A 26,661-nucleotide genomic window follows, 5' to 3' on the forward strand; every position below is an offset into this window, starting at 1 on the left:
AATAGTGGGGAAAGTGGGCATCCCTGTCATGTTCCTGACCTTAAGGGAAAAGCTCTCAGCTTTTCCCCATTGATAATGATATTCATTGTGGGCTTTTCATAGATGGGTTTTTATGAAATTGAGGAATGTTCCCTCTATCCCTATACTCTGAAGAGTTTTAATCAGGAAAGGATGTTGTATTTTGTTAAATTCTTTTTCTTCATCAAATGAGAGAATCAGATGGTCTTGTCTTTTCTTTTATTAATGTGCTCTATCATGTTGATTGATTTGTGAATGTTGAACCACTGCATCCCAGGAATAAATGCCACCTGTTCACGATGGATAATCCTTTTAATGTACTGTTGGATTCTGTTGGCTAGGATCTTGTTGAGAATTTTGGCATCCATATTCATCAGGGATATTGGTCTGTAATTCTCCTTTTTGATGGAGTCTTTGCCTGGTTGTGGGATGAGGGTAATGCTGGCCTCATAGAACAAGTTTGGAAGTTTTCCTTCTGTTTCTATTTTTTGAAACAACTTCAGGAGAATAGGTATTATTTCTTCTTTAAATGTTTGGTAGAATTCCCCTGGGAATCCATCTGGCCCTGGACTCTTGTTTTTTGGGATGTTCTTGATTACTGCTTCAATTTCGTTACTGGTTAGTGGTCTATTCAGATTGTCAATTTCTTTCTATTTCAGTCTTGCTAGTTTATAAGTTTCCAGGAAGGCATCCATTTCTTCCAGCGTTGCTTAATTTGTTGGTATATAGTTGCTGATAATAATATCTAATAATTGTTTCTATATCCTTGGTGTTAGTTGTGATCTCTCTCCTTTCATTCATGATTTTATTAATTTGGGTCCTTTCTCTTTTTCTTTTGGATAAATTTAGCCAGTGGTTTATTGATCTTATTAATTCTTTCAAAGAATCAGCTTCTAGTTTCATTGATCTGTTCTACTGTTTTTCTGGTTTCTATTTTATTGATCTCTGCTCTAATATTTATTATTTCTCTTCTCCTGCTTGGTGTAGGTTTTATTTGCTGTTCTTTCTTCAGCTTGTTTAGGTGTAAGTTTAGCTTGTACATTTGGGATTTTCCTAATTTTCTAAGAGGTGCTTGGATGACTATGTATTTCCCTCTTAGGACCGCCTTTGCAGTATCCCATAGGTTTTGGACTGAAGTGTTTTTGTTCTCATCAGTTTCCATGAATTGTTTAAGTTCTTCTTTGATTTCCTGGTTGACCCAATCATTCTTTAGCAGAATGCTCTTTAACTTCCAAGTGTTCGAATTCCTTCCGAATTTTTCTTGTGATTGGGCTCCAGTTTCAAGGCATTGTGTTCTGATAACATGCAGGGAATAATCTCAATCTTTTGGTATTAGCTAAGACCTGATTTGTGACCCAGTATGTGGTCTATTTCGGAGAAAGTTCTGTGTGCATTTGAGAAGAATGAGTATTCTATTGTTTTAGGGTGGAACGTTCTGTATTTATCTGCGAAGTCCATCTGGTCCAATGCGTCATTCAATGCTCTTGTTTCTTTGTCGATCTTCTGCTTAGATGATCTGTCCAATGTTGAGAGTGGAGTGTTAAAATCCTCTAGTCTTAATGTATTATTGTCAATCTGATTCTTTATTTTGTTTAACAGCTGGCTTATGTAGTTGGCTGCTCCCATGTTGGGGGCATAGATATTTACAATTGTTAGATTTCTTGTTGGATAGACCCTTTAAGAATGATATCATGCCCCTCTGGATCTCTTAATACAGTCTTTGGTTTAAGTTCTAATTTGTCTGATATAAGAATTGCCACCCCAGCTTTCTTTTGAGGTCCATTAGCATGATAAATGGTTCTCCATCCCCTCACTTTCAGTCTGGATGTATCTTTAGGTTCAAAGTGAGTCTCTTGTAGATAGCATATGGGTGGGTCCTGTCTTTGTATCCAATCTGCAACCCTGTGCCATTTCATGGGAGCATTTAGGCTGTTCATGTTGAGAGTAACTACTGAAAGATATGTATTTATTGCCATCCTATTGTCTGTAGAGTCCCTGTTTCTATGGATTGCATCTGTAAATTTCTGTTCTGTACCATTCTTGGGGTCTTTCTCCTTTTATAGAATCCCCCCCCTTAATATTTTTTGTAGGGCCAGCTTGGTGGTCACATATTCTTTCAGTTTCTGCCAGTCTTAGAAGCTCCTTGTCTCTCCATCCATTCTGAATGACAGCCTTGCTGGATAAAGTATCCTTGGCTGCATGTTCTTCTCCTTTAGTACCCTGAGTATATCTTGCCAGCCCTTTCTGGATTGCCAGGTCTCTGTGGACAGGTCTGATGTTATTCTGATGTTCCTCCCTCTGTACATAAGAAATCTCTTCCCCCAGCTGCTCTCAGGATGGCATCCTTGGATCTATGATTTGCAGGTTTTACTATTATATGCCAAGGCTTTGGTCTATTCTCCTTGATCTTGGGAGGGGTCCTGTCTTCCTCTTGGACATAAATGCTTGTTTTCTTCCCCAGATTAGGGAAGTTCTCAAGTACGATTTGCTCAAATATACCTTCTAGTCCTCTCTCTCTACACCCCCTCAGGGATCCCAATAATTCTGACATTGGCACGTTTCATGGCATCGTTAATCTCTCTAAGTCTGTTCTCCTGGATTTTAAGCTGTTTGTCCCAGGCCTCCTCCTGTTCCTTCCTATCAGCTTATCTTCTAGTCACTAATTCGTTCTTCTGCCTCATATACCCTAGCTGTTAGAGTATCCAGTTTAGACGGCATCTCATTCATAGCATTTCTAAGTTTGGCCTGATTAGCTCTCATTTCTGCCCTTTGAGATTCTGTATTGCTGCTGATGGTTTCCTCAAGCCTAGGTATTGACTTCATAATTTCTACTCTGAAGTCTATCTCTGACATCTTGCTTATATTCATATCCATTAGGTCTGCAGGAGAGGCCATTGTCTCTGGTTCTTTTCTTTGTTGGGAGTTCCTCCTCCTATTCATTCTGTTGAGCGGTGTTTGAGGGGTGGTTGAGGGTTGAGGTACAGAGTCCAAAATATCAACCACAATCCAGGCAAGATGCACCCTCGTGACCACCGGAGATTTTCCGCTTGTAGAGATCCAGATATATATTCTTACATCTCATGCTGATTTTGTGGGTGTTCAGAATGGCTTGGTAGATACAAGCTAAATTCAGGGGACCTGTTGAAATGGAACACCCTACTCTTCCACCATCTTGCCCCTCCTCCTGCCCAACTTTCTTAATGCAGCAGCTCCTCACCCCAGAATCCCAGCAAGAAAGCCCAGAAGGTCTTTGGCCCAAACTTGTGCCCCAGAAGGCAGCACCTGTGGCCCAATGAGGAGGTGAACTCAAATCACTAAATTCTACTCCTGAAACTAATATCATACCATATGTTAACTGGAATTTAAATAAAAACTTCAAATAAAAAAAAAAACCACAATGAGATATCACCTCACACCTGTCAGCATGGCTAAAATCAAAAACACAAGAAGCAAGTGTTGGCAAGGATGTGGAGAAAAAGGAACCTTCATGCACTATTGGTGGGGATGCAAACTGGTGCAGCCACTGTGGAAAACAGTATGGCTCTTTCTCAAAAATTGAAGATAGAACTACCATGTGATCCAGTAGTCACACTACTGGGTATTTACCAAAGAATATGAAAATGCTAATTCAAAAGGATATATGCACCCCTATGTTTATTGCAACATTACTTACAATAGCCAAAGTATGGAAACAGACCAAGTGTCCATTGATAGATGAATGGATAAAGAAGATGTAGTATATGTATATACACTCAATTTCTATACAGCCATAGAAAAGAATGAAATCTTGCTGTTTGCAACAACATGGTTGTAATGCTAAGGGAAATAAGCCAGTCAGAAAAAGACAAATACCATATGATTTCACTCATATGTGGAATTTAAGAAACAAAACAAACAAAGGGAAAAAAGAGAAAAACTAAAAAATAGACTCTTAACTGAAGAGAACAGATGGTTACCAGAGGGGAGGGGGATGGACAGAGATGGGTGAAATAGGTGAAGGGGATTAAAATGTACATTTATCTTGATGAGCACTGAGTAATGTACAGAATTGTTGAATCACTGTATTGTACATCTGAAACTAATATAACACTGCATATTAACTATACTGTAATTAAGATAAAATTTTTAAAAAGAAAATTGAAAAAATACAAACTAAAGATAATTGCTACTTTATTTTTTTCTCAGTTTTCCTCTTCCCTTTTTTTTTTTCCCTTCTCCTTTTCCTTCTTTTTACTGCCTGTGACAAAGTTACCTTGTGCTTTACATAAGCAACCAACTGTAGTATTATGACTAGAGTTTTGGGAGATATTCTTTACAAATGGAGACTCTGGCTGCCCTTGGCATTTGAAGAGCCATGACAGAAACAAAGAATAAATAGGGAAAATGGGCAGGGGACATGAATAGACATTTTCCCAAAGAAGACATACAGACACCCAACAGACACATGAAAATATACTCAACATCACTAATCATCAGGGAAATAGAAATCAAACCATAATGAGATATCACCTCATACCTGTCAGAATGGCTATTAACAAAAAGACAAAAAATGACAAGTGTTGGTGAGGATGTAGAGAAAAGAGAACTATTGTGCACTGTTGGTGGGAATGTAAATTGGTGCAGCCACTACAGAAAACAGTATGGAGGTTCCGCAAAGAATTAAGAACAGAACTACCATATGATTCAGCTGGGCATCTGTCTGAGGAAAACAGAAACACTAATTCAAAAACAAATATGCACCCCTGTGTTCATCACAGCATTATTTACAATAGCCTAGATATAGAACAAACTAAGTGTTCGCCAATGGATAAATGTGTAAAGATGTGGTGTATATATACAATGGAACGTTATTAGCCACAAAAAAATGAAATCTTGCCACTTGCAACAATATGAATGGACCTTGAGGGTATTATGCTAAGTGAATAATAAGTGAAACAGAAAGACAAATACTGTATGATTTCACTTATATATGAAATCTAAAAAAAGGAACAAATGAACAAATAAAACAAAACTCGTAGGAGAGGAGGGGAGATAAAAGAGTGAGTGAAATGAGTGAAGGGAATCAAAAGGTACAAACTTCCAGTCGTAAAATAAATAAGTCATAGGAATGTCATGTATAGCATGGTGATTATAGTCAATAATATTGTGTTTCATATTTGAAAGTTGCTAAAAGAATAGACCTTAAAAGTTCTCATCATATATGTCTACGAGGAAAACTTTCTCAAACATACTAATTTTGCCTTAGGTAATTTCAAACAAGGATCCATACTGGGGTGCATGGGTAGCTCAGTCGGTTAAGTGTCTGACTCTTGATCTCAGCTCAGGTCTTGAGCTCAGGTCTTGATCTCAGGGTAATGAGTTCAAGCCCCACATTGGGCTCCATGCTGGGTGTAGAGCCTACTTCAAAAAAAATTTAAATAGGATCCATAGTAAGAAGAGAGGACTTGTATGAATTGTGGAAGTAGTCGAGAAATGCCATGCTTCAGAGCACTGCTGAACAGGAAAGAAGAAGAATTGATGTTTGGTGGTGATGATTCCATGGGAATATATATATGTCCAAACTCATCAAATTGTGTATATTAAATCTGTGCAGTTTGGGGATATCAATGATACCACAATAATGCTGGGGTGTGTGGGGGGGTGTTTTTTTATTTTATTTATTTATTTGAGAGAGAGTGAGCGAGAGAGAGAGAGAGAGAGAGCACAAGCTGAGGGAGGGGCAGAGGGAAAGAGAGAAGCAGGCTCCCTGATCAGCAGGGAACCTGACATGGGGCTCAATCCCAGGACCCTGGGATCATAACCTGCGGCGAAGGCAGACGCTTAACTGACTGAGCCACCCAGGCGCCCCTAAAGCTAGTTTTTTTTAATGGAAAAAAAAATGTTCTCATCATAAGAAAAAAAACATGTAACTACATGTGATGATGGATGTTAATGAGACTTATTGCAGTGCACAAAATATACAAAAATCAAATCATTATGTTGTACACCTGAAACTAATAGAATGTTAAATGTCAGTTATACTTCAATATAAAAAAAAGAATAAATAGGGAGCGTTCTAGTATCTTTTCTTCTAGGGAAGAAAAATAGTGATAGCATATGGCCTCAATGTGTTAATTAACCCGATTGTGGTAATCATTCCACAAAGCATGCATATGTCAAATCATCATGTTTGTACAATTTAAAATGTATAATTTTATTTGTCAATTGTACCGCAATAAAGCTGAAAATTAAAAAAAAAAGAAGTACTCAGTTCAGCAACACATATACTAGAATTGGAATGATATGGAGATTAGCATGGCCTCTGAGCAAGGATGACACGTAAATTCATGGAGCATTCAATATTTTTTAAATAAGTCATGGGATATAAGGTAAGCATGGTGACAATAGTAATAATGTATATTTGCAGGTTACTGAGAGAGTAGATCTTCAAAGTTCTTATCACAAGAAAAAAAACTGGTAACTATGTGTGATAATGGATGTTAACTAGACTTACTGTGGTGATAATTTCATAATATATTAAAAATATCAAATCATTATGTTGTACACCTGAAACTAACATAATGTTACATGTCAGTTATGTCTCAATATAAAATCTAAAAAAATAAGAATACGGTCTCATAAAGTTAAAACCCAGAGCATAAAGCTGACCTCAAAAAAATCAGTCTCCACCCATGTAATCAAAATCATAAGTTATTTCCAGCTCCTGCTTTTCTCATTCACATCCACTCATCCCATGCACATCGCACACACACACACACACACCAAGTTAGGAGCCAGGGCTAAAGGGAAATGAAGGTCCTGCCTCAGGTTAGGAGCATGAGTCAAAATGAACTGGGCTCTGGCCCTAACTCTGCCACCTCACCGATGAGTTCCCAGACATGTCTAAATTTCCATTTCCTCAACTAGCAAGTGAAAAGAATAGGTCCCACCTCGGAGTAGTGAGGATTATTCTAGGTAAGGCATTGAAGAACTCGGCAAGGTATGTGGCATGTTAATTACCAGTTCTCATTCAACGACGGCCATTAGACATACTTATATAATTACTTCTGATAAAGAAGTAAACTTAGAGTCACACCAATGACTTTTATTTAAAATGATTTGCACGGTTGATGTGGAAGAAGAGTTAGTGAAGACGGGTGGGTGGCTCTTTAAATATCTTTCTTTACATTTTTAAGAATCACTCATTCTATTAAAATACCTTTCATTCTCCTTATTCCCATAAAAGGACAACATAGCACATCACACTCTTGACTAAGACATCAGAAGCAGTTGGAGTCGAGGGCGAGTCATCTTGGGGAGCAGCTGCACCCACCCCCCACCGCAGTCACTCAGCAGCTGCGGACCCTCGTCACAGCTACCACCACCTGGCCTGGCGTACTGGGACCCAAAACCCACAGTGGTATCTGGAGACATGATGTGGAAACAAAATACTATTTGGGCTCTTTTTCAAGCAAGGGGGACATGTATGCTTCTCCGTGTTCTTCCTTCCTAGAGTTCCTTCTTTCCTCCACTTTCTTTCGAGATTTTATCTCCATCCTCAGGCATTCCCTTTCGCTTCTCTCCTTTCTGCTCTCAGGTCCCTGCAAGAGAAAGGTCAGAAAAAAGGCGGAGAAATGTGCTGACAGCTGACAACAAGCCACATTTCTCCTAACTCAGAAATGAAGAAAGCCCTGGCCATTTAGTAGACTTCCACATCTTAGCTTCTCATAATAAATTCACAGGAGCCCAGGGGTGTTGCTAAAGGTTTTAGTCATAAATAAAAGGAATGGGGCCTTGGGTGTCGGCAGAAGGTCTAGGGAGGAAACTCAACCCGTACACAGCCCTGAGGTATAGAGGGATGTGATTCCACGGGATATGATTAATAGTCTCCTGGTGCTTTCTGAAAAGGAATATGGCAAGTGAATGATATATGGGATGATTCTAACCTCCCAGTGTCTACTTCTTTAATTACATTAACAGGAGGGTTTGCCTGCAGTTCTAATGTGAGGACTATGTGAAGAATGAAGTGCTGAGGAAATGACATCCAAGCACATTACCATTCCCCAGCTGGTTGCCCAGGGGTCCACATTCACTGGTTTATTGAGCACACACGACTGTTCTAAGATCAGGAGATACAGTACTAACCAAAGAAACCCTCCTTCTTCAATATTACCCCTAGGTGGAGAGTGACAGACAACCCATAAGCCTAAGAGGAAACAAGAACATCACAGACAGTGATAAGTGCAATGATAATGACCAAACAGGGTGGTGATATGATAGGGAAGTATGAGGTGGGAAGGGGGAAGGCTTCTCTCCTTTCCATGGTCAAGGAGTGTCTTTCGAAGGAATTACTGACAAAAGAATGGCATTAATTAAGGTGGTGATGGCATCTACTTACACTTCTATTTTTAAAAATAAACAAATAACATCATGACTCTCCCCCTCCTCCATTTGAACGGGAAACGCTGGGGAAACGCCTGAGTGGCTGTCAAGTGAGTATGCGCTGCGATGAGTGCCCGTCTTGACTCCACCCTGCAGGCTGAGTCATGAGGGTGTCTGGTTACTGCCGCAGTGTCAGCTACTCTTCAGTGCTAAATCGTTTTTATACCTAGATTGTTTGATTTCTATCTGTACTGGTCCAGTGGCCAGAGTCACAAAGAGAAACAAATGAAGCTAAGATACAAGTTAAGAGAAACTTAAAAATTGTGTTAGTTCGGTTAAGTGTGCCCTCGGATTATTTTCATTAGCCCTACCGTCGTATTAGATCATCAGCCTGATCAAAGTGCCTACGTAGCAGTCATGAATATCTCCAAAACCTATAAGAACAGTATAAAAAAGAGGAAATATAGGGATAGTATTTTCAAAATAGTGATGGCTTTTCCCTCATTGAAAATAAAGACTATCTGAGAAATGCTTGTAAGTAATGAACTGAAATCTTTTTTCTTATCTCATTGTTTAGAAACAAAATGTAAAAAATTATCAAAATAAGACAACTGAGGTTTTCAATACCAAAATGAAAGAATTTAATGTTGTTGGTCATGATCAGGTCACAAAATTACCTTCAGATCTTTTTGATGCTAAAGGATATAAAATTTTAATCTACACATTACTCTACATTTGGCCCCCAATCAAAATATAAATCAGTTTTAGATTTGCTGATGAACTACACTTTTTAGTGTAGTTAGCTTTAGAAACGTATGTCAATTGTTAAATAAGAACAAGTTTTAAACTATATGTATGTTCTAAACTTTTAATTTTACAAAAGGATAAACTATAAAATACTCTTTAAAATTGATATAAAATATTTAATAAAATTATCTATCCTCTATGTTTATATATGTAATATGAAAAAAATTAAATGATTTTGTAAATTCCTAGCAGGTTTCTAGCTATTATATGGAACTGTGAGAAGAGTTCTTGAGTCAAGAAGTTGAAAATTCTAAATTGATTGCCTTGGCACTCAAAAGGAAGAGCATGGGAAATGAAATATTCGCTAACATTTGCTATTTTAGGGATAATGTGATGAGTATCTCTTTAAATTAGAGAACTGATTTCATGTTCACACACTGTTAGGGCTTATATTATTAGCAAATGGTATCATGCAAGCAGTTACGTAAGATGTGTTGTTATATGAAATTTTTTCTGAGGACATCAGAATCAACAAAGAACAGTTCAGATTAAAATTTTTTTCAAAATACACTTATACCGTAACTTGCTCCAGAAAAAACTGATATGTCTCCTGAATTAATATAATTAATGACTTGAACATGTAATTTTAAAACAGGAATTTGTGCACTCCTGTTATATTCCTGCTGAAAGTTCATAATCTAAATCTAATCATGAGGAACTATCAGATAAACCCAAATTAGGCATCATTCTAAAAGATAACTGGCCTGTACTCTTCAGATGTCAGTGTCGTGAAAGACAAGGAAAGACTGAGGGACTGTTCCAGAATAAAACCAATGAAAATTGGTTGCCACACATGATCTAGAATTTCACTATAGAGAATATTATTAAGACAACTGGTAAAATGTGAACGAGATCAATAAATTAGATATAAAAGTATTATATTGGTGTTGATTTCCTGAGTTTAATTATTGTACTGTGTTTCTGTAACAGAATGTTCTCCTGCCCTTGTTTGGGGGGTTGGAAGAGGAGAGAGGATATAAGTAAATATAACACATTAACATTTGGAGGAAATCTAAATGAAGAATGGGTTTTTTTGTACTACTCTTGAGATACTGTTCTAAGTCTGAAACCATTTTTTTAAAGAAACAATATAAAGAAAAGACAAAACAGGAACTCTTAATTAGATTTAGGTATGGTAACATCATTAGTTTTTGCTATAGTGTTCAACGATTCATTAGTTGCACATAACAACCAGTGCCCTATTCCTCTTTTGATCAGGTGGAGAGAGCGGCCTACTGAATGGGGAATCATACACAGGGTCACTCTCTGATAAAAGTGAGGTGCCACCTATGAGGCAAAATGCATGGAGACAGTCCCAACAGCCATCACTGCTAAGCAGAAAGCACTGTGTTCAGATGGGCAATGAGCTAGGAGGCAGCCACACGTCTTCCTCTGTACATCCACAGAACACAGCTCAAGAACCAGGTGGCAATACACCTGGTCACTTATTTATTCTGCCTAGTACATGGCAGAGACACATTATTATTCCAAAATAAAACAAAAAAACAAAAAAAAAGAAAAAAGAAGTTATTTTGCTCAAGGCCACTCAGTGAACATGTTGCAGAGTTCAAAAACTATCCCCAAATTAACTGATCTCTAGTCTATCACTTTATGTATCATCAATGGAGTTTCCACTCTTCCCCCACTTCATACCTGTCTCTCCTTTGTGTTTTACTTAGACTCCCATAGCCCACTGTGAATGCCTGGACAGCTCATACTCCTGGATACTTACTAATGTTTAGAGAATTCCTTCCACGTACTTTTTAGAAGTACAGGGGACGGTGCCTGGGTGGCTCAGTCAGTTAAGCATCTACCTTCAGCTCAGGTCATGATCTCTGGGTCCTGGGATCAAGTCCCACAGAAGGCTCCCTGCTCAGTGGGAAACCCGCTCCTCCCTCTCCCTCTTTCATTCCCCCAGCTTGTGCTCTCTTTGTCATTCACTCTCTCTGTCAAATAAATAAATAAAATCTTTAAAAAAAATAGAAGTACAGGGGAACACACCACCATCATACACTATTTGCTACTGGATTAAATATGAAAGGACAGGAACAGTTGGGGTAGTTTTTCCTTCTTCAAATAGTGAAAGAACAAGTCACAATTACTTATAAGAGTGACAAAAATTGTCTCAAAGAACCAGAGGACCTCAGTGACAAAAACATTTCACCTACGGTTCTCCAGGAATTCTTCCTACACCAGGTATTTCCAATAAAAATAATAATAAAATTTATATACATCTGGGCTATCTAAAACTGTCATTTTTCAAACACCTCATCACTAGGCTGTAAATGAAGAAGTTAGATTTGTTCTCCTCAAACTTGGGGAGGATGAACCGTTTGGGTTTCCTTTTCTAAAGTGGTTAAATATTCAATAATTCTGTTACGTACCAAAGAGACAGAGCGTTTGGTTCTAAAGCACAGTTGCTGTTCAAAGGACTCTGAAAATGCTTGAATTTTGGAGTGGGCTCTTCCTTTTGATTCCAGTGGCTCCTTGAATGACTCATCTGCTGAGCATTTTCTGTAATCCAGCGTGCGGGTATGGCATCGAAATCCCTGGTCCTCATGAGAATGCCTTCTGCGATGGCTATCAGACGATGTGATTCTGGGAAGCGCAGGAAACTGGGAATACAGAATAAAAATTTTTTGCAATATAAAGAGACTGTACAATATTAGCACAGGGACAGAATATCCATAAATTACCAACTAAACAAATCTCATGTTGAACTGAAATTTTATTGTTTTGATCAGTAGGGCCTTCCTCCTACAATGAAGTAGGGTCATTAGTTAAAACATTAAGTAGAACTTCCCAAGACTAGCTTTGTGCATCCTTCAGCATTAGGGTAGAATAATGAAGCATTCCAAGCTTTAAATTGATATGTAAAAATAAATTCTGAAATTATAAAGAAAAAACTGTAATGAAGCCATAAATGTTTAAGAAATAATGCAAAGGTGAATATTTATGTGATTTCTATATGGAGAAAGAACTTCTAAGCAAAAGAACAATGGGAAAAGTCATAAGGAAAAAAATTTACTACATAAAAATAAAGCCAATGTGCATCACAAGCAATATAAACAAAATTAATGGTAGATTTTTAAATTTTAAAAATATTTGCTACATGTCAGTAATCTTTAATAGATATCCTGAAAATAAATAAGTATATCTCACACGCATACAGGCAAACATAGAGGCCATATAATACAATAACACCAATGTTAAAGTCATAATTAGAAAATAATTAAAGGACAGACAGCTCAGAAAGGCAATCTTGAAAGAAATGTTCTCTCAATTTCTCTCGCTTCCCAACCCACTCCAATCTAGCTTTTGCACCCAGGACTGATTTTGGTCAGGATATTGACTCAATGTCACCAAATTCTGTGCACTTTTGGTCTTTAATCATTCGGTAGCATTCAATCCAGTAGCCCGTGTGGCCCCCCGGAAACAATCTTTCCTTGTCTTCTACCACTGCATCCCCGAGGGTGATCTTTCTGCCACTGTGTTTCAGATTAGACCTTTTTGCTCACTTCTCCTCCTAACTGTTCATAACTGTTGGGGTTCCTCCAGGTTCTAAATTAGTCTTCCTTCCCTTCTTATACTGTCTCCCTAAATATCTCATCCTCAGGCTTCAATTTCTAGCTATCATCTGATTTCCTAATTTATATTGTTAGCCCAGACATCTCCTCTGAGTTTCTGCCCCCTCAAGTTCCCTCGTAGTATCCCACTGGCACTCAGCCTGACTTGTGCAAATCTGAACTCATCATTTCTCCTCCCCAAACCTGCTCCTCACGTGTGCCCTAACTTAGAAGATGGCATCACCATTCACTCACTCAGATCCGTAATTCAAGCCATTCTCTTGCCAAGCCAGTAGATTCCATCTCTCAAATGTCTCTCAAAAACTATCTACTCTTTTCCAGCGTCACTCTTACTACCGTAATCCAAGCCACCCAGATTATTTTTCACCCAGATTATAGAAGCAGCCTCCCCATTGTGAATATCCTATATCCACTCTTGCCCATTTATTTCGTCGTTCCCACAACAGCCAGAGTAGTTAGAGCACTGACCAAGTCACATCTGATTGCTTTTTATTTTGTACCTCATCTTGCACCACGCACACCTTCAGTGACGGCCTCACTGGTTAGTCACTTCCTCTAGCTCACTTGCTCCTACCCAACACAGGCACTTTCACAGGGGGTCCTCTCAGCTCATGACCACTCACCACCCCACCCCATTACCCCAGGGAACGGCTAATCTCAACTTCAGTCACTCTGCACTTCCATAGAAACACTTTCCTACCACCCTGGGGGGCTCGGGTGCCAGTTAGATGCCCTGCTGGGGTCTCCTACTTCTCCTTTATGATACTTATCATGACCATAATCAATATTTTGGGTAATTTTGTTACATGTCTCTCATCCATTAGACTATATGCCCCATCACATCAAGGGCTACGTGTCATTCTCTGCTAGAATCCCAGTATGCAGCACTTTGCCCTATTCATAACATGAGTTCATTAAATATATAGCACCTGGCTGGCTCAGTCAGAAGAGCATGTGACTCTTGATCTTGGAGTTGTGAGTTTGAGCCCCACATCAGGTGTAAAGATTACTTAAAAATAAAATCTTAATTAAAAAAATGTATATATATAAGATGAATAAATGTATAAAGAATGAAAGAAAAAGAAATACCAACTGGTAAAAAATTGTGCCTACTAGTAGTCAAAAATTATGGAAAATGAAATAATATACAATTTCGTCTTTCAGGTTAGCAAAAAAAAAGAATGTTATTTAATGGTACCAACACTGGCAAGAGTGCAGGGAGATAGGCACTTGTCTTCCTTGCTGGTAGGACTACAAATACGTACATCCTTCCTAGAAAACTGTTGGAAATACGTGTCAGAGGCCTTAAAATACTCCCCCCTTTGGATCTATCCATTGCATGTTGTTATTTGCTGAATTGTATTCCTCTGCCCCAAATTCATATGTTGAAGTCTTATGTGAGTACATCTATACTATACATCTATAACTCTATTTGGAGGTAGGGCCTCTAATGATTAAGTTGAGACCATTATAGTGGGTCCTACTGGTTTGGCTGATGCTCTTATAAGTGAAAGAAATTTGGATACACAGAGAGACACCAGGAATATGCTCACACAGAGGAAAGACCACGTGAGGACACAGCAAGGTGGTCATCTGTAAGCCAAGGAGAGAGGCCTTGGAAGAAACCAAACCTGCTGACACCTTTATCTCAGACTTCTAACTGCCAGAACTGTGAGAAAACAAATTTCTGCTTTAAGTCACCCAGTCTGTGGTATTTTGTTATGGCAAACTAACACACATATCTAGAAACTTTCTATCAAACAATAATCAAAAATATGGTTAAAGACTTGTAAAGCTACTAAAAGATAGGAGGTAAATTTGTGCATGTTTTTCCATTTGTTATAGGTAAGACATGGTACTTGGTGCTTTGGATGAATTGGGAAGCCAAACAGGCACAGTGTCCCCCTCTTGGAGATTATGTTGGGAGATGGACATTAAACAAATAGGGCACATGCCTACAGCCTTGGCCAAACGCTATAAAGGAAAAGTTCAAGGTGCCTAGAGAGGATAGAACAAGGTAAACTTATGTATGTTCGGGTGGGTGTTGGAGTGGCTAGGAGGGTCAGGGGAGACTTTTGTGAAGCTTTGATGATTAAGATACAATCTGAAGGATGAGCAGGGTTAATTAGGGAACAGGGAACACGTTTCTGCCTCAGGATGAGCCCCATATGTTCAGACGCCCTGCCACAGAAGAGCTTGCTAGAGTGGAAGGAAAAGAAGCCTGTTGAGCATGACCGTCTTGGAGGAGGGAGGGAGGGGCAGGGCTTGAAGTAGGGTAGTATCATAAGATGGGTAATATATACCCAAATGCCTTGAAAGTTTTTCTTTGTGCTGTGGGATTTTTTATTTTTGTTTTAGTATTTTCCAAGTTTTCTGCAGTGATGGCGTATTATATAATCAGGAAAAAAATGATACTTTCAAAAATTGAGAATGAGACACAGAAGGACAAATACTGAATGACTGCACTTACATGAGGTATTTAAAATCGTCAAACCCAAAGAAGCAAGAAATAGAATGGTCTCCGAGGCCTGAGAGAAGGGGGAAACGGAAGTCACTAATCATTGGGTATGAAATTCCAGTTAGGCAAGACGAGTGAGTTCTGGAGTTGTACTGTACAGCACTGTGCTTCTCGTTAACTTAAATGAGAACTTAAAAATCTGCCGAGAGGGTAGATCTCACGTTAAGTGCTCTTACCACAATAAAACTTGAAAAATAAAACTTAAAAATTTGAGGCTGGGAATGAAATGAGGATGTTATTCAAATGTTCTCTTCCATTGAGAGGCCTAAAAAGAATGGCAAGTGTTTTATCACAATATATAGAGAGTATAAACTTAATAATCTCCTATCAGATAGGTCTTTTGGTTCGTTTGTTGTGGTGTGTGACTTTGTGGGAAACAGGCTCAAAGAGCTCTCTCATTGATTACAGGGAGAACTCCCATTTTTAAATATGTTTACGTACCATGCAAGCTCTACTTTTGGGATTTTATATGCCCTTCCAATGGAATTTTCCTGACAAAGACACGAAATAGTGCCCTTCATACATAGCTTGCTTTGGCCAAGTATGCACTTGTCACCCGCCAGCCATGGACCAGGCCTATAGCTCTCCCTCCCACACTATGAGGCAGGTTCTGCCCTGTGGAATGGGATCCCTTCACTCTGAGCTCACCAGCTGGGGTCCCAGACGACAAAGCCACAAACACAAAGGGCGCTGCAGGGGCCATCTTCAGAGCAGTGACCACCCTGACATGCCTTACAGAAGAGTGTGTTCAGCACCACAGCTGTTTCCACTGCGACCCCAGAAAACAATTCCTGTCAAAGAAAAAACCCTCTGCACTTTCCGACCCAAGGCATAGGTTCTCACTCAAGAAGAAATTAGTGGGGGGCGGGCAGCTCCTGGGTGGCTCAGTAGGTTAAGCATCTGCCTTTGGCTCAGGTCATGACCTCAGAGTCCTGGGATCAAGCCCCTTCTCCCTCTCTCTCTGCTGCTCCTCCCGATTGCGCGCGCGCGCTCTCTCTCTCTGTCAAATAAATAAATAAAATCTTTAAAAAAAATTAATGGGGTGACTGGCTGGCTCAGTCAGTGGAGTGCGTGACTCTTGACCTCGGAGTAGTGAGTTCGAGCCCCACGTTGGTTGAAGAGTACTTAAAAACAAAACCTTTAAAACATTTTTAAAAAATTGGTCACGTAATATTGTCTCCTGAAGAGTTTAACTACTTGATATTCTTTATCCTGGCTTTAACTGCAATCACCTTCAATTGTACCCGTCCTGCCCTCTGTGTAAATGGAAGTACCCAAGCCATCCATTAACAGCAAGTTAAGGAACAATGAGGAGAAAGTTCCAGGTGCTGGGAGAATAAGACCCATGTTGAGTCATAGTGTACCAGGCTCTCTGGGGACCACGTCCTTGATCTCTAACCTCAGAACAAATCCTGGAAGGGAGTCATTCTTCCCCTATTACAAATGAGGAAAATGAATCTTAGGTCAGCTAAGTGACTTGCCTAAAACTTATATGACTTAACTCAAGAGATAAAGTGGCATGCCTAAAAGTCACATCTATTTTTTGAAGTAATAATCTTAAACCTTTATCTTCAACAGCAGCAACAACTTCATTCTATTTCTATGTGAAATTTCCTGTAAATGTGACTGCTGACAATGACCAGTTATAACAGAATTCTATTACCAAACTAATAATAATTTGTAGGTCTTTAGGAATTAATGTAAAAGAATTTTATGTGAGGAATATTTTATAATGGAGTCTAATGCTATCATAAGAGCCAAGAGGGTTGTAAATTGCTATCTATGGAAACAGCATTGGGAGGAAAAAAAAACTCAAATGTTCAACTGGTAAACAGTAGAGCTCTTTTAGAAATAACAAAGGTCAGCTCAATACTATCCACAGAGGATATTCTAAACTATTGAGTAAAATATTTTTTTAATTGAGGAAATAAATAGACCCTGCTCTGTCAGACTGTTACTCAGTAAACCCTTGGGACACTGTCATCAAGACCCTAACATAACCCACAACTCGCTAAACAAAGGAGAGTGGTAGGTAGAGCTCCTTGGAGCTTACGGCACTATGCCTCATGCACCTGGAATCTTCTCCTAGGGAACAATTCAAGGACTTGTCTCGCTCACCCAGGAACTGGAGTAACCAAACTAAGTCCATCTAAACCACATGCCACTGAGATCATTCCAAATGACATTAAATGCGGTCTTGCACAGTAGTATTTTCATCACTAGTCCTCCACTGCCCAGTGATCATCATTCTTGGTATGGACACCGCTTAGCTCAAGCTGTCAGAACAAAATACCATAGACTGGCTGGCTGGTTTAACCAATAGAAATGTACTTCTCACAGTTCTGGATGCTGGGAAGTTCAAGATGAAGGAGATGGCAGATTTTGTTCCCAGTGAGAGCCTTCTTCCTGCCTTGCAGATGGCTACCTTCTCTCTCTGTGCTTGTCTGGTCTTTCCTCAGTGCACGGCAGTGAGGAGAGAGAGAGAGAGAGAAAGACAAGCTCTCTGGTGTCTCTAGGAATCCCATCTGATAGGGCCCCCTCATGAGCTCATCTACATCTCATTACCTCCCACAGGCGTCATCTCCACATACCATCCACTGTGGGGGTTAGGGCCAATCCTAACATCAGGACAGTAAAGCATATGAATTTGGTGGGGGTGGGGGAGACATTCAGTCCATAATAGAACATATGCCATATGCCAAACTTGAATATAAAATTACCTACTGTCTTCTCACTGTAGTATAAACAAGAAAGAAACATTAAAGACAATGAGGGAAAGGCAAAATGAAAGACTTTTTGCAGTAATTAACTGAAGCAACATCTGGGGAAAAAATCCAACTTTCAACACTTCCAGCACATAATAATAAGAAACACAGGTGCTTACTAGGTACCAGGCAATGTCCTAATTCCATTAGATAAATCACTCTTTGAATCTTCACTATACCCTTATGCGGTATCCACTACTACCATCGATCCCCTTTACGTATAGGGAATCTGAAGCAGAGAGAGGTAAGTGACTCAGTCAGTTATGCTGCTAGTGGTAGACCCTGCAAGGCTGCCTCCCTCCCCCACCCTTAGCCGCTTGACTCTGCTGCCTTCCCAGCAACTCCTCTACATCTAGTAGAAGAGAGAAAACAAACCCATAGAACATTACGCCAGAAGTCCTTCTGCAGAGTCGTTACTCTTGCGTGAATCTATCACTAGTTTCGGGGCACCTGGGTGTCTCCCTTGGTTAAGTGTCTGCCTTGGGCTCAGGTCATGATCTCAGGGTCCTGGGATCAAGTCCCATATCCGGCTCCCTGCTCAGCGGGGAGTCTGTTTCTCCCTCTCCCTCTGCCCCTCCCCCCAGCTTGTGCTCTTTCTCTCTCTCAAATAAATATATAAAATCTTAAAAAAAAAAAAAACTATCACAAGTTTCATGTTGGGGATTAAGGCATTGTCTCCTATTGAAATGAACTAAAAATTTAACCTCAAAAACAAGAAACTACATTAGTCATGAAACTTTAGGGTATTCCCTCTCTTCAGGTTTGTGAGAAATCCTCTAAGGGGACCATGCCCCACCCTGTCCATGGAGTGAGCAACTGCAGGAGAACCACCCCTGCAGTGAGATACTGTAATGATGAGAGTGTGTAGCCATGAGCATGACCTATGCAGGTCATTCAGGGATAAAACTAAAAATTAAAAATATCTTCTACTGCTTTAAGTTGAGAATATGAAGAGAGAATACAAAAAATGGTTAAAGGTGATTATTTTTTAAAAGAAAAAAAGTCCTTTGGGTACACACAGGTAGAGACTCATATTATATCCCCTCAAATGATATCATGTGGGCAAGCACGTACTGTGCCTACCCCGGAACACAGAGGAAGCACTGGAAAAGTCCGTCGGGAGTTAGCAAAGCCCTAGGCCAGGTGACTCAGTTCCTCCTGGGAGTCCTTTCATTTAGCATAATCCTCCCTTCCACCAGGCCCAACAATGTTAAGAGAACCATGCTAAGCTGAAGAAGATGACTAGAGAGCTGCATAGACTAAAGTATTAAAAATCCACTTTCAATGAGCAGAGTAAATAAGGAATATGGGAACCGTTTTACTTCAAGTTTGTATTCATGTGGTGCTGGAGGTAGAAGGCATATCCATTCACTTCATGAAAGAGACTTCATATTACTGTCCTTTTTTCCCCCTGAGAACATCAGGACAGTAAAGTTAGATTTTTTTAATTTACTTTAAATCAGCTATCACGATTATTATACTGAGTCTTGTCAAAAAGTAGTGTTCTCCGAGAAGGACCAAGCTTTACCCCTTGTCTGCCTTGTTCTTTCTGCCAGATTTGTATTTTCCACTAGACCAGAAGTTCCACAAGCACAGAGATCATGTATGTCTTCTTGTACCCTCTAAGCCTATAGTGCCTAGCGTAAGTGACGCCTGGCACATAGTAGGTGTTCAATAAATATGTTCAATGAACCAAGCCTCCATTGCTATGGTTTTGCAGGAATCATGAGGCTAAAAGCCATTTTAGAAACCACATTCAAATGGGAAAGGAAGGGGAAGCTCTTCTCTTCCTATGCATGTAATATATAGATGAAAATAGGTTATTAATAGGTTGTGGGGGGAAGACCTTAGATGGGAGCAGTGGGGAGAGAAGAAAAGAGACAAGGCTAAAAGTAAGCTTTTCAAGTTATTGATTGAGCTCAAAGCAAAACACACGCACACAAATGAAAACCTATCTCTTATCTCTAAAGTAAGAAAAAGCTGAGCACATTTTAGAGTTAGAAAAGCTAAGTATCTAACTATAGGCTTTCGTCATAAATATATGGTGTTTTGTGACTGGATCTGGGCATTCAGAGCCCTGACTATTTCCAGGACTCTGCCCACGTCGCCCTGGGTCCCCTGCTCTGTGTTCTACACTCACACTCTCTCTACTCTACTCGGCCAGGTGCTCATTTTTATTCCATGCTTTGTCTCCTTAAATAAACACATACTTTCTGCATGTAGTCTGATAATTGTGGAATTCACTGTTGACTTAGAGAATCTAAGCAGGTTAATTCAGGCAAATGCTCGAAGCGAGTATGAGCAGGAAGAGATATACAGACCCTGTTAGAAATGCCATACATAACAAATCTTGCTAGTCCCCATAGTTTAAGGCAAACAACATTGCAACCTAAAACTGGATTCCCTAAAAAGGGTGGATTATCTCTGGTTTAAAAGTCTAAGAGATGCTAAAATGTATTCAACAAAACTGTATTTTATTAGTCATGTTTCTTCCTTTGTTTTTGTATTTTCAACAGTTCTAAAGGGTTGTTGAGATAAATAGCTAATCACAGTTTTTCTCTTTGTTTCTCCCTGGTTCTCACTATCTGGAAACTGGAAACTAATTGTACGTCTGGTTCACACATTGTGAATACCTCACTTGGAGCGGAACGTAAGAGACTAAAATGAGAGTATGATAAGCAGGCGTTTATCTACAACAAAATCACGGACTCTTAGAGCAAGAAGAGCTCCCGGAGATCACCCAGTCCAGCTCTCTTCTTTTTTACATAAGGAACCTGAAGCTCAAAGAGCTGTTGAAACTTGCCCTTTGTGCCTCAGTGCGCATTTGGTAAGAAATCTATCCTCAAATATTTGTGTCTTAAAGAGGTCTTATTCCTCAAATTTGCTGGTCACTGGGAGTAGAAGACATTGCCATGCCCACTGTAATATCCCTCACAGGCATTTTGCATCTGGGAACTCTGAGGCTAAAACTGAAATAAAATAACATTGCCCCAAAACATACGCGGTTCTGGGGTCGACAGAAGCAGAAGTTTGGGGAGGTATTCTCTATAGCTGGAGTCCTAAGTGACTTGTGAAAAAGAAAACCTATATCCTTGCTGTGTAATGTGAAGCAGGGGACGCAGGTCTCTGCTGCAGGGTCTTCTAGCCCTGCCGTTGAGCAGAGAGAACCTCCGCCTGAGCCTGCTGCTGAGACCTCACTGGTCAGCCCCCCCCCCCAACCCGTTCTGTTCTCAGGAGCTTTCTCCTGCTTGCATCCTGCCCCCTAGACACTGGGTGCTCTGTTTCCCTATGGAACAGTAGGGCTGAGAGCAGAAAAATTTTGGTTCCCTCTCCCCTCGGGAAACCCAAGGGGAACCAGAATTAAAAGGATATCAAATTTATCAAAGGTAGTGATTTATTATGTGGAATCCTCAGTTCTTCAGAGGTCATCAAATCTCAGAGCTATTTTCAGTATTTCAAAAAAGACTCGGAAATCACACATTGACCCACGCCTGATGCTGCACAGACTAATTTATAACATTAAGTTTCTTTCCTTTGGCTCGAGTCATATTAACCCTCAGGAAGATTGTCTCGGGTTTATCACGAGCTCTGAATAGTAGTTAAAGATATCTTAGGATACTAAAAATGAAGAAATCTTTACCTAATAAATGAAATTCAGGTCCCCTGAAGGACAAGATAAAATAATAAAAGGGACTTTTGTGGGTATAAAAAGGTTTAGAAGTACTGATTTTTAAACAAAGAAGATTTTATACCAAAGGCTTCTTCAAAAATGATCTAATAGAAATCCCCTCCCCTAGTCCAGCTCTCCCCTGGTTCTCTGATCATAACTCACTGGGCAGGGCAGGGAGGTTTTCCTGTAAGTGGCGTCTTGTGATCCGTGACGGTCCCGGAGTCCTCTCTCATTTTCTTCTATCCAGCTGTGACCCCAGAAGCTGCTCATCCATTTGGCAAAAGACACATCATCATCATCATCATCTTTGTGCTCCATGGGTAGCGGATTCAAATTATCGAAGGCCTGTCCCTAAATTTGAGAGAAAGAAATATCATCCAACAGGGCTGACTTGATGAAACCCAGGATCTACCCCAAAAGACAAAATGAAACTGGTATTTTTGAATGTTCTCCGATAATGGGATTCTTAAGGGAGAAAGATTTACTAAACAACCACTTCACCATCAGGCAGCCTCGGGGAATGTCTATTTATAAATTGTGCAGCCCACATTCCCTCCCCTCCCCCTGTCTTTTTAAATTGAGGCTTTTTAATCCTTCCATTGCTGGGGCTTGTGCCTCCAAGCCTAAGGGTGGGAAGCACAGTCCACAGCCTGGTTTTCCCTGTGCTTTGCTGCCGGTGGCATGTGATGGCATCTCCAGCTGTCAATAATGATGGAGCATGACCCTTACAATATGCTTGTCAGCTCCAGGCTAGCTCTGAAATGGGGCCACTTACAAGGGACAGACTGACCACTGCCTGCAAGATGGCCAGCTATTGGCATGTTATATCTACTGCTAGATATACTCCTAATAAATAAAATTGATATTGATACAAAAATCCAGCTCTTGGTTTTAAAGGAACAGTTTTTTAATTGATGTATTATTTATATCTGTATAAATAGTGCATGGATAATGTACAAACCTTAAGCATACAGTCTGATGAATTTTTACATACATATGCCTATACCTAACCACCACCATGCAGGTGAAGAAGACATAACACATTTTCAGCACCCCAGCTGGCTCCCTTTTTCCTTCTTCCAATCTATCCTCCCTCCAAAACGTTATGACTTCTGACCGCTGTTGCTATAGATTAATTTTACCTGTTATTGAACTTTCTTTCAATGGAATTATACAGAATGTATTATTTTGTGTCATTCAACATTATGTTGGTGAGATTTAGCCATATTTTTGTGCTAATGGTAGTTGATACTTTACAGTACTACACTGTATGAATATCCCACATTTAAAAAAATTCAGTCTACTACTGATAGTCATTTGGGGTTGTCATTTGGGTTGTTTCCAGGTGGGAAATAAATATTATATATATATTTTAGTGGGCTTTTTTTTTTGAAATAACAGGACTAATAAATTAAGCCCCTCCTTTGTGCCAGGTATGAAGTGGAATATCTTACATATGGTATTTTCATTATGACAACACTGTGACTGGGAGATTTGTACCTCATTTTATAGATAAGGACATTGAGATTCAAATAGATCACCACTTGCCTGAAGTGAACTTACTACTAAGCAGCACAGCCAAGTCTGAAGCACGGAGTAGAATAATGAAGTCCAGACTCTTTCCACCATTCCACCAGTATTCCAAGAAACCTTTGATAAAGCTTGCATTCTTAGATGGAGGTATTCCTGACTGTTTTCTATATGTAAACTCTTCCTAGAGCTACAAAAAGAGGGGCTTAATAATTGTGATCAGTGTTCCTAGAGCATGGTACCACAATTTCTAAGTTACTAAGGGAAAGTAACCAAAGCATAAAAGAGCTTGCAACATTTTTATTTCTTGTTTTAAATAGTGAGAGATACAGGCTTGTTACTTTGTAATATTTTTATTACAGAATGCAGAAAGCCTGTTTTCCAATGACCCAGATGAGAAAGGAAAAGTTATAACTATATAACCGTATGCCACCACTGTTGATTGTTAATAAAGAAAGAAAGGTAACTTCTGTTGGGGAAGCAGGAGCAGGTATGTCCACAAAACTTACCTATAGATAAACCTCTTCTTTTCTATTCCTCTTAAGACAGAAATGGCTGTTCTTCCAATTTCAGAAACAATAATAAATAAATCTATGATCAGGGGATGGAAAAGCCAGAACAGGTCATACCTAATTATTGCTTAAACGTATTTTGAAGAAAAGAAATATGACTTTATTCTAAAACCTCTTTGAGTGACATCTATCTCTTGGAGTTCTGAATCCTTCTTTTAAGGCCTTATAGACAGAAGCAATTTAAATATTGGAAAATGTGCACATATAAATATGGAGATTTATTATGAGGAATTAGCTTATGCAATTATAGAGACTGATAAACTTCACAATCTGCCATCTGCAAGCTAGAGACCCAGAAAAGCTAGTCGTGTAATTCAATCCAAGTCTAAAGGCCTGATAACCAAGGGAGCCAATGATGTAAATCCCAGTCCAAGGGCAGAAGTTGAGATGAGATATCCCAGCGTATGCAGTGAAGCAGGAAAAAAGAGCAAATTCCTCCTTCTGTCTTTTGTTCTATTCAGACCCTCAACTGGATTGGATGAGGCCCACCACACCGGGGAGGACAATCTACTTTACTGAGTCCGTCATTTCAAATTCAAGTGCATCATTTCAAATGTCCAGAAGCGGGGCGCCGGGGTGGCACAGTGGTTAAGCTTCTGCCTTCGGCTCAGGGCGTGATCCCGGCGTTATGGGATCGAGCCCCACATCAGGCTCTTCCGCTATGAGCTTGCTTCTTCCTCTCCCACTCCCCCTGCTTGGGTTCCCTCTCTCGCTGGCTGTCTCTATCTCTGTCGAATAAATAAAATAAAATCTTAAAAAAAAAATGTCCAGAAGCACCTTCAAAGACACATCCAGATAGTGTTTAATCTGGGCACTCCATAAAATTGACATATAAAATTAACTGTCACAGGCACTAATTCCATTCATGAAGGCTCCACCTTCTCATCTATTCACCACCCAAAGGCACTACCTCCAAACCATCATATTGGAGATTAGGCTTCAACATACGAATTTTGTAGAATCACAACATTTAGTCCATAGCAGAGTACCACGTAAACAGCACCCAGTAAAAACCAGGGGCACTAAGTCTCTAATGAGCATGTAGACGCTTCGCATGTGCTGCCATCCTATAAGACTTCAATGGGGGAAAATGGGGAAAAAACAAAAACAAACAACAACAACAAACCTTTTGGAAGCTTGTGCCTGGCTTTCTTCAGACTTCACCCAATATGCCTTTCCCCTTTTTGAATTCCGTTCTGTATCCTTTCAGTGTAATAAATCTCATCCATAAGTATAACTATACTCTGTGGATTCTTCTAGCAAATCCTTAAATGGGGGTGATGGTGTCAGAAGTGTGATTTATTAAAAACAACCCTAACTCATTGAAATATAGCTAAAACAGTGCTTGGAGAAATCAGAAAAAAAGAAGAGGGGAAAAATAACACTCTACCCACTGGGCCAGCAGCCTGTTGCATTCCAGCCAGGATCTCTCGGTAGCTGTAATGTTAATCCTGAAAGTGTTGAATTTACTGCTAAGGTTTGAGTAAACTTACAAAAAAAAAAATGTGAGAGAGAGACACTTTCTAAAATGGCTTTTTATTTTGTAGCTATTGCTTCTGGGTATGTGCTTTTAAAAAAACAGTATAAAATATTATATGCTTGTAATTTCATAAATGCTAAAGGGATTATTCCAATCTGGGAAAGCTGCCCAACAAAAGGTGCTAGTAGAACAGGACTTTTTGCTTGGATGGATTAAAATTTAAAATCTCTGAACATCTGAGCTTTGAATATTCATAACTGATTATTGTTCCCATGATTTTTGCCTGTTGAAGCCTATGAGAAAAGGCAGACAACATAAAAGGAGAAGTAATCTCTGCAGGAAAATACACTTTTTGAGTTTTAAAAAGCAGTTTTTAGCTTGGTAATAAGTTTCTGTAAAATCAGATGTCTGACTCAGAGGCCAATGATCTTCTAGACTAATTGTGCATATTTTTCAGAAGGTCAATTTGGACTCAAAGACTGACAAGATAAAGGGGGCTTAGAAGAACTTGGAACTCCACTGTCAGACGCTGTAGTCTCTCATCTTTGCTGCTGCCAAAGAAGAAAAGTCGCTGGCTTTTTTGGAATCCTGAATTCAGAGATTCTAATTGCCTGGACCTGATGGTAGGCTGAAACTTAATAACATCTGTAACAGACTATTTCAATCTTGGAAAACAGACATAGGCTCAATGAACAGAACTGAGACGCTGGGACTACTGCAGACTTAAGACCCCTCCATGCGGCCATCAGTTACAAGAGCATCATGGATGCTGACTGGACCACATGGGTCACCTGCAGATGCCCATAAGAAGGGGTTCACTCTCTGATGGGACCACCTGAAACCAAGCTGCTGGTGGCTGTATATTTCTAAGGTAGGGACTAATTCCATTTGAGATGATCACAAGGAATCTAACCTGTGATTCCTGTTAAGCTGCAAGTTGGAAGAGCACAGCATGGAGAGTAGGGCCTCTCCACCCACTCCTGCCAGAGGGGACTCTCAACCCCTGTTCAAGAATGTCTCACTGCTGTTGACTTATGTCTGACTTTCAAGATTATTTGAAATTTGCAACAATAGACTGATAGCCTGGTTCTACTTTACTCACCTATCTCCTAAGTTAGGCAGTTTGATTATTAAATAAAGCTATTCCCAAAGAGAGATTATTCTTTTTCAGGCTGCCTACTGAATAAATGATCATGATGAAAAAGATGGGGGTTATGTAAACATGTTCTGAAAACTTTTGAAAATTCAGGATTTTGTCCTAACCAGCTCCTGGTCATGCTGCGTCTTTCTGGTTAAGTTATATTACCAGTGTTTTTCTACATAAATTCTTCTGTTCCTCTGTTACACATTTCT

At 39.6% G+C, this 26,661-nt stretch overlaps 1 protein-coding gene and 1 non-coding gene across 2 annotated transcripts; one reads left to right on the forward strand and one right to left on the reverse strand.

Moving 5' to 3' along the window:
• Positions 1-6,260: 6,260 nt before the first annotated feature.
• Positions 6,261-6,364, forward strand: LOC123784460 (U6 spliceosomal RNA). The gene has a single exon (XR_006777453.1). It is a non-coding gene; the product is annotated as a U6 spliceosomal RNA (small nuclear RNA).
• A 731-nt stretch (positions 6,365-7,095) lies between these two features.
• On the reverse strand, positions 7,096-25,903 carry LNP1 (leukemia NUP98 fusion partner 1). The gene is made up of 4 exons (XM_087861690.1): positions 23,290-25,903; positions 21,889-22,077; positions 11,571-11,801; positions 7,096-7,598 (listed from the first exon to the last, which is right to left on the reverse strand). Exons 1-4 carry the CDS (start codon positions 23,392-23,394, stop codon positions 7,449-7,451), a joined length of 675 nt encoding a protein of 224 aa, XP_087717816.1. The 5' UTR covers positions 23,395-25,903; the 3' UTR covers positions 7,096-7,448.
• Between the last annotated feature and the right edge of the window lie 758 nt (positions 25,904-26,661).

The sequence above is a fragment of the Ursus americanus genome, chromosome 4 (genome assembly GCF_024610735.1).
Source record: "Ursus americanus isolate L20-20 chromosome 4, mUrsAme1.1.p, whole genome shotgun sequence".
NCBI classification, from domain to species: Eukaryota; Metazoa; Chordata; class Mammalia; order Carnivora; family Ursidae; genus Ursus; species Ursus americanus.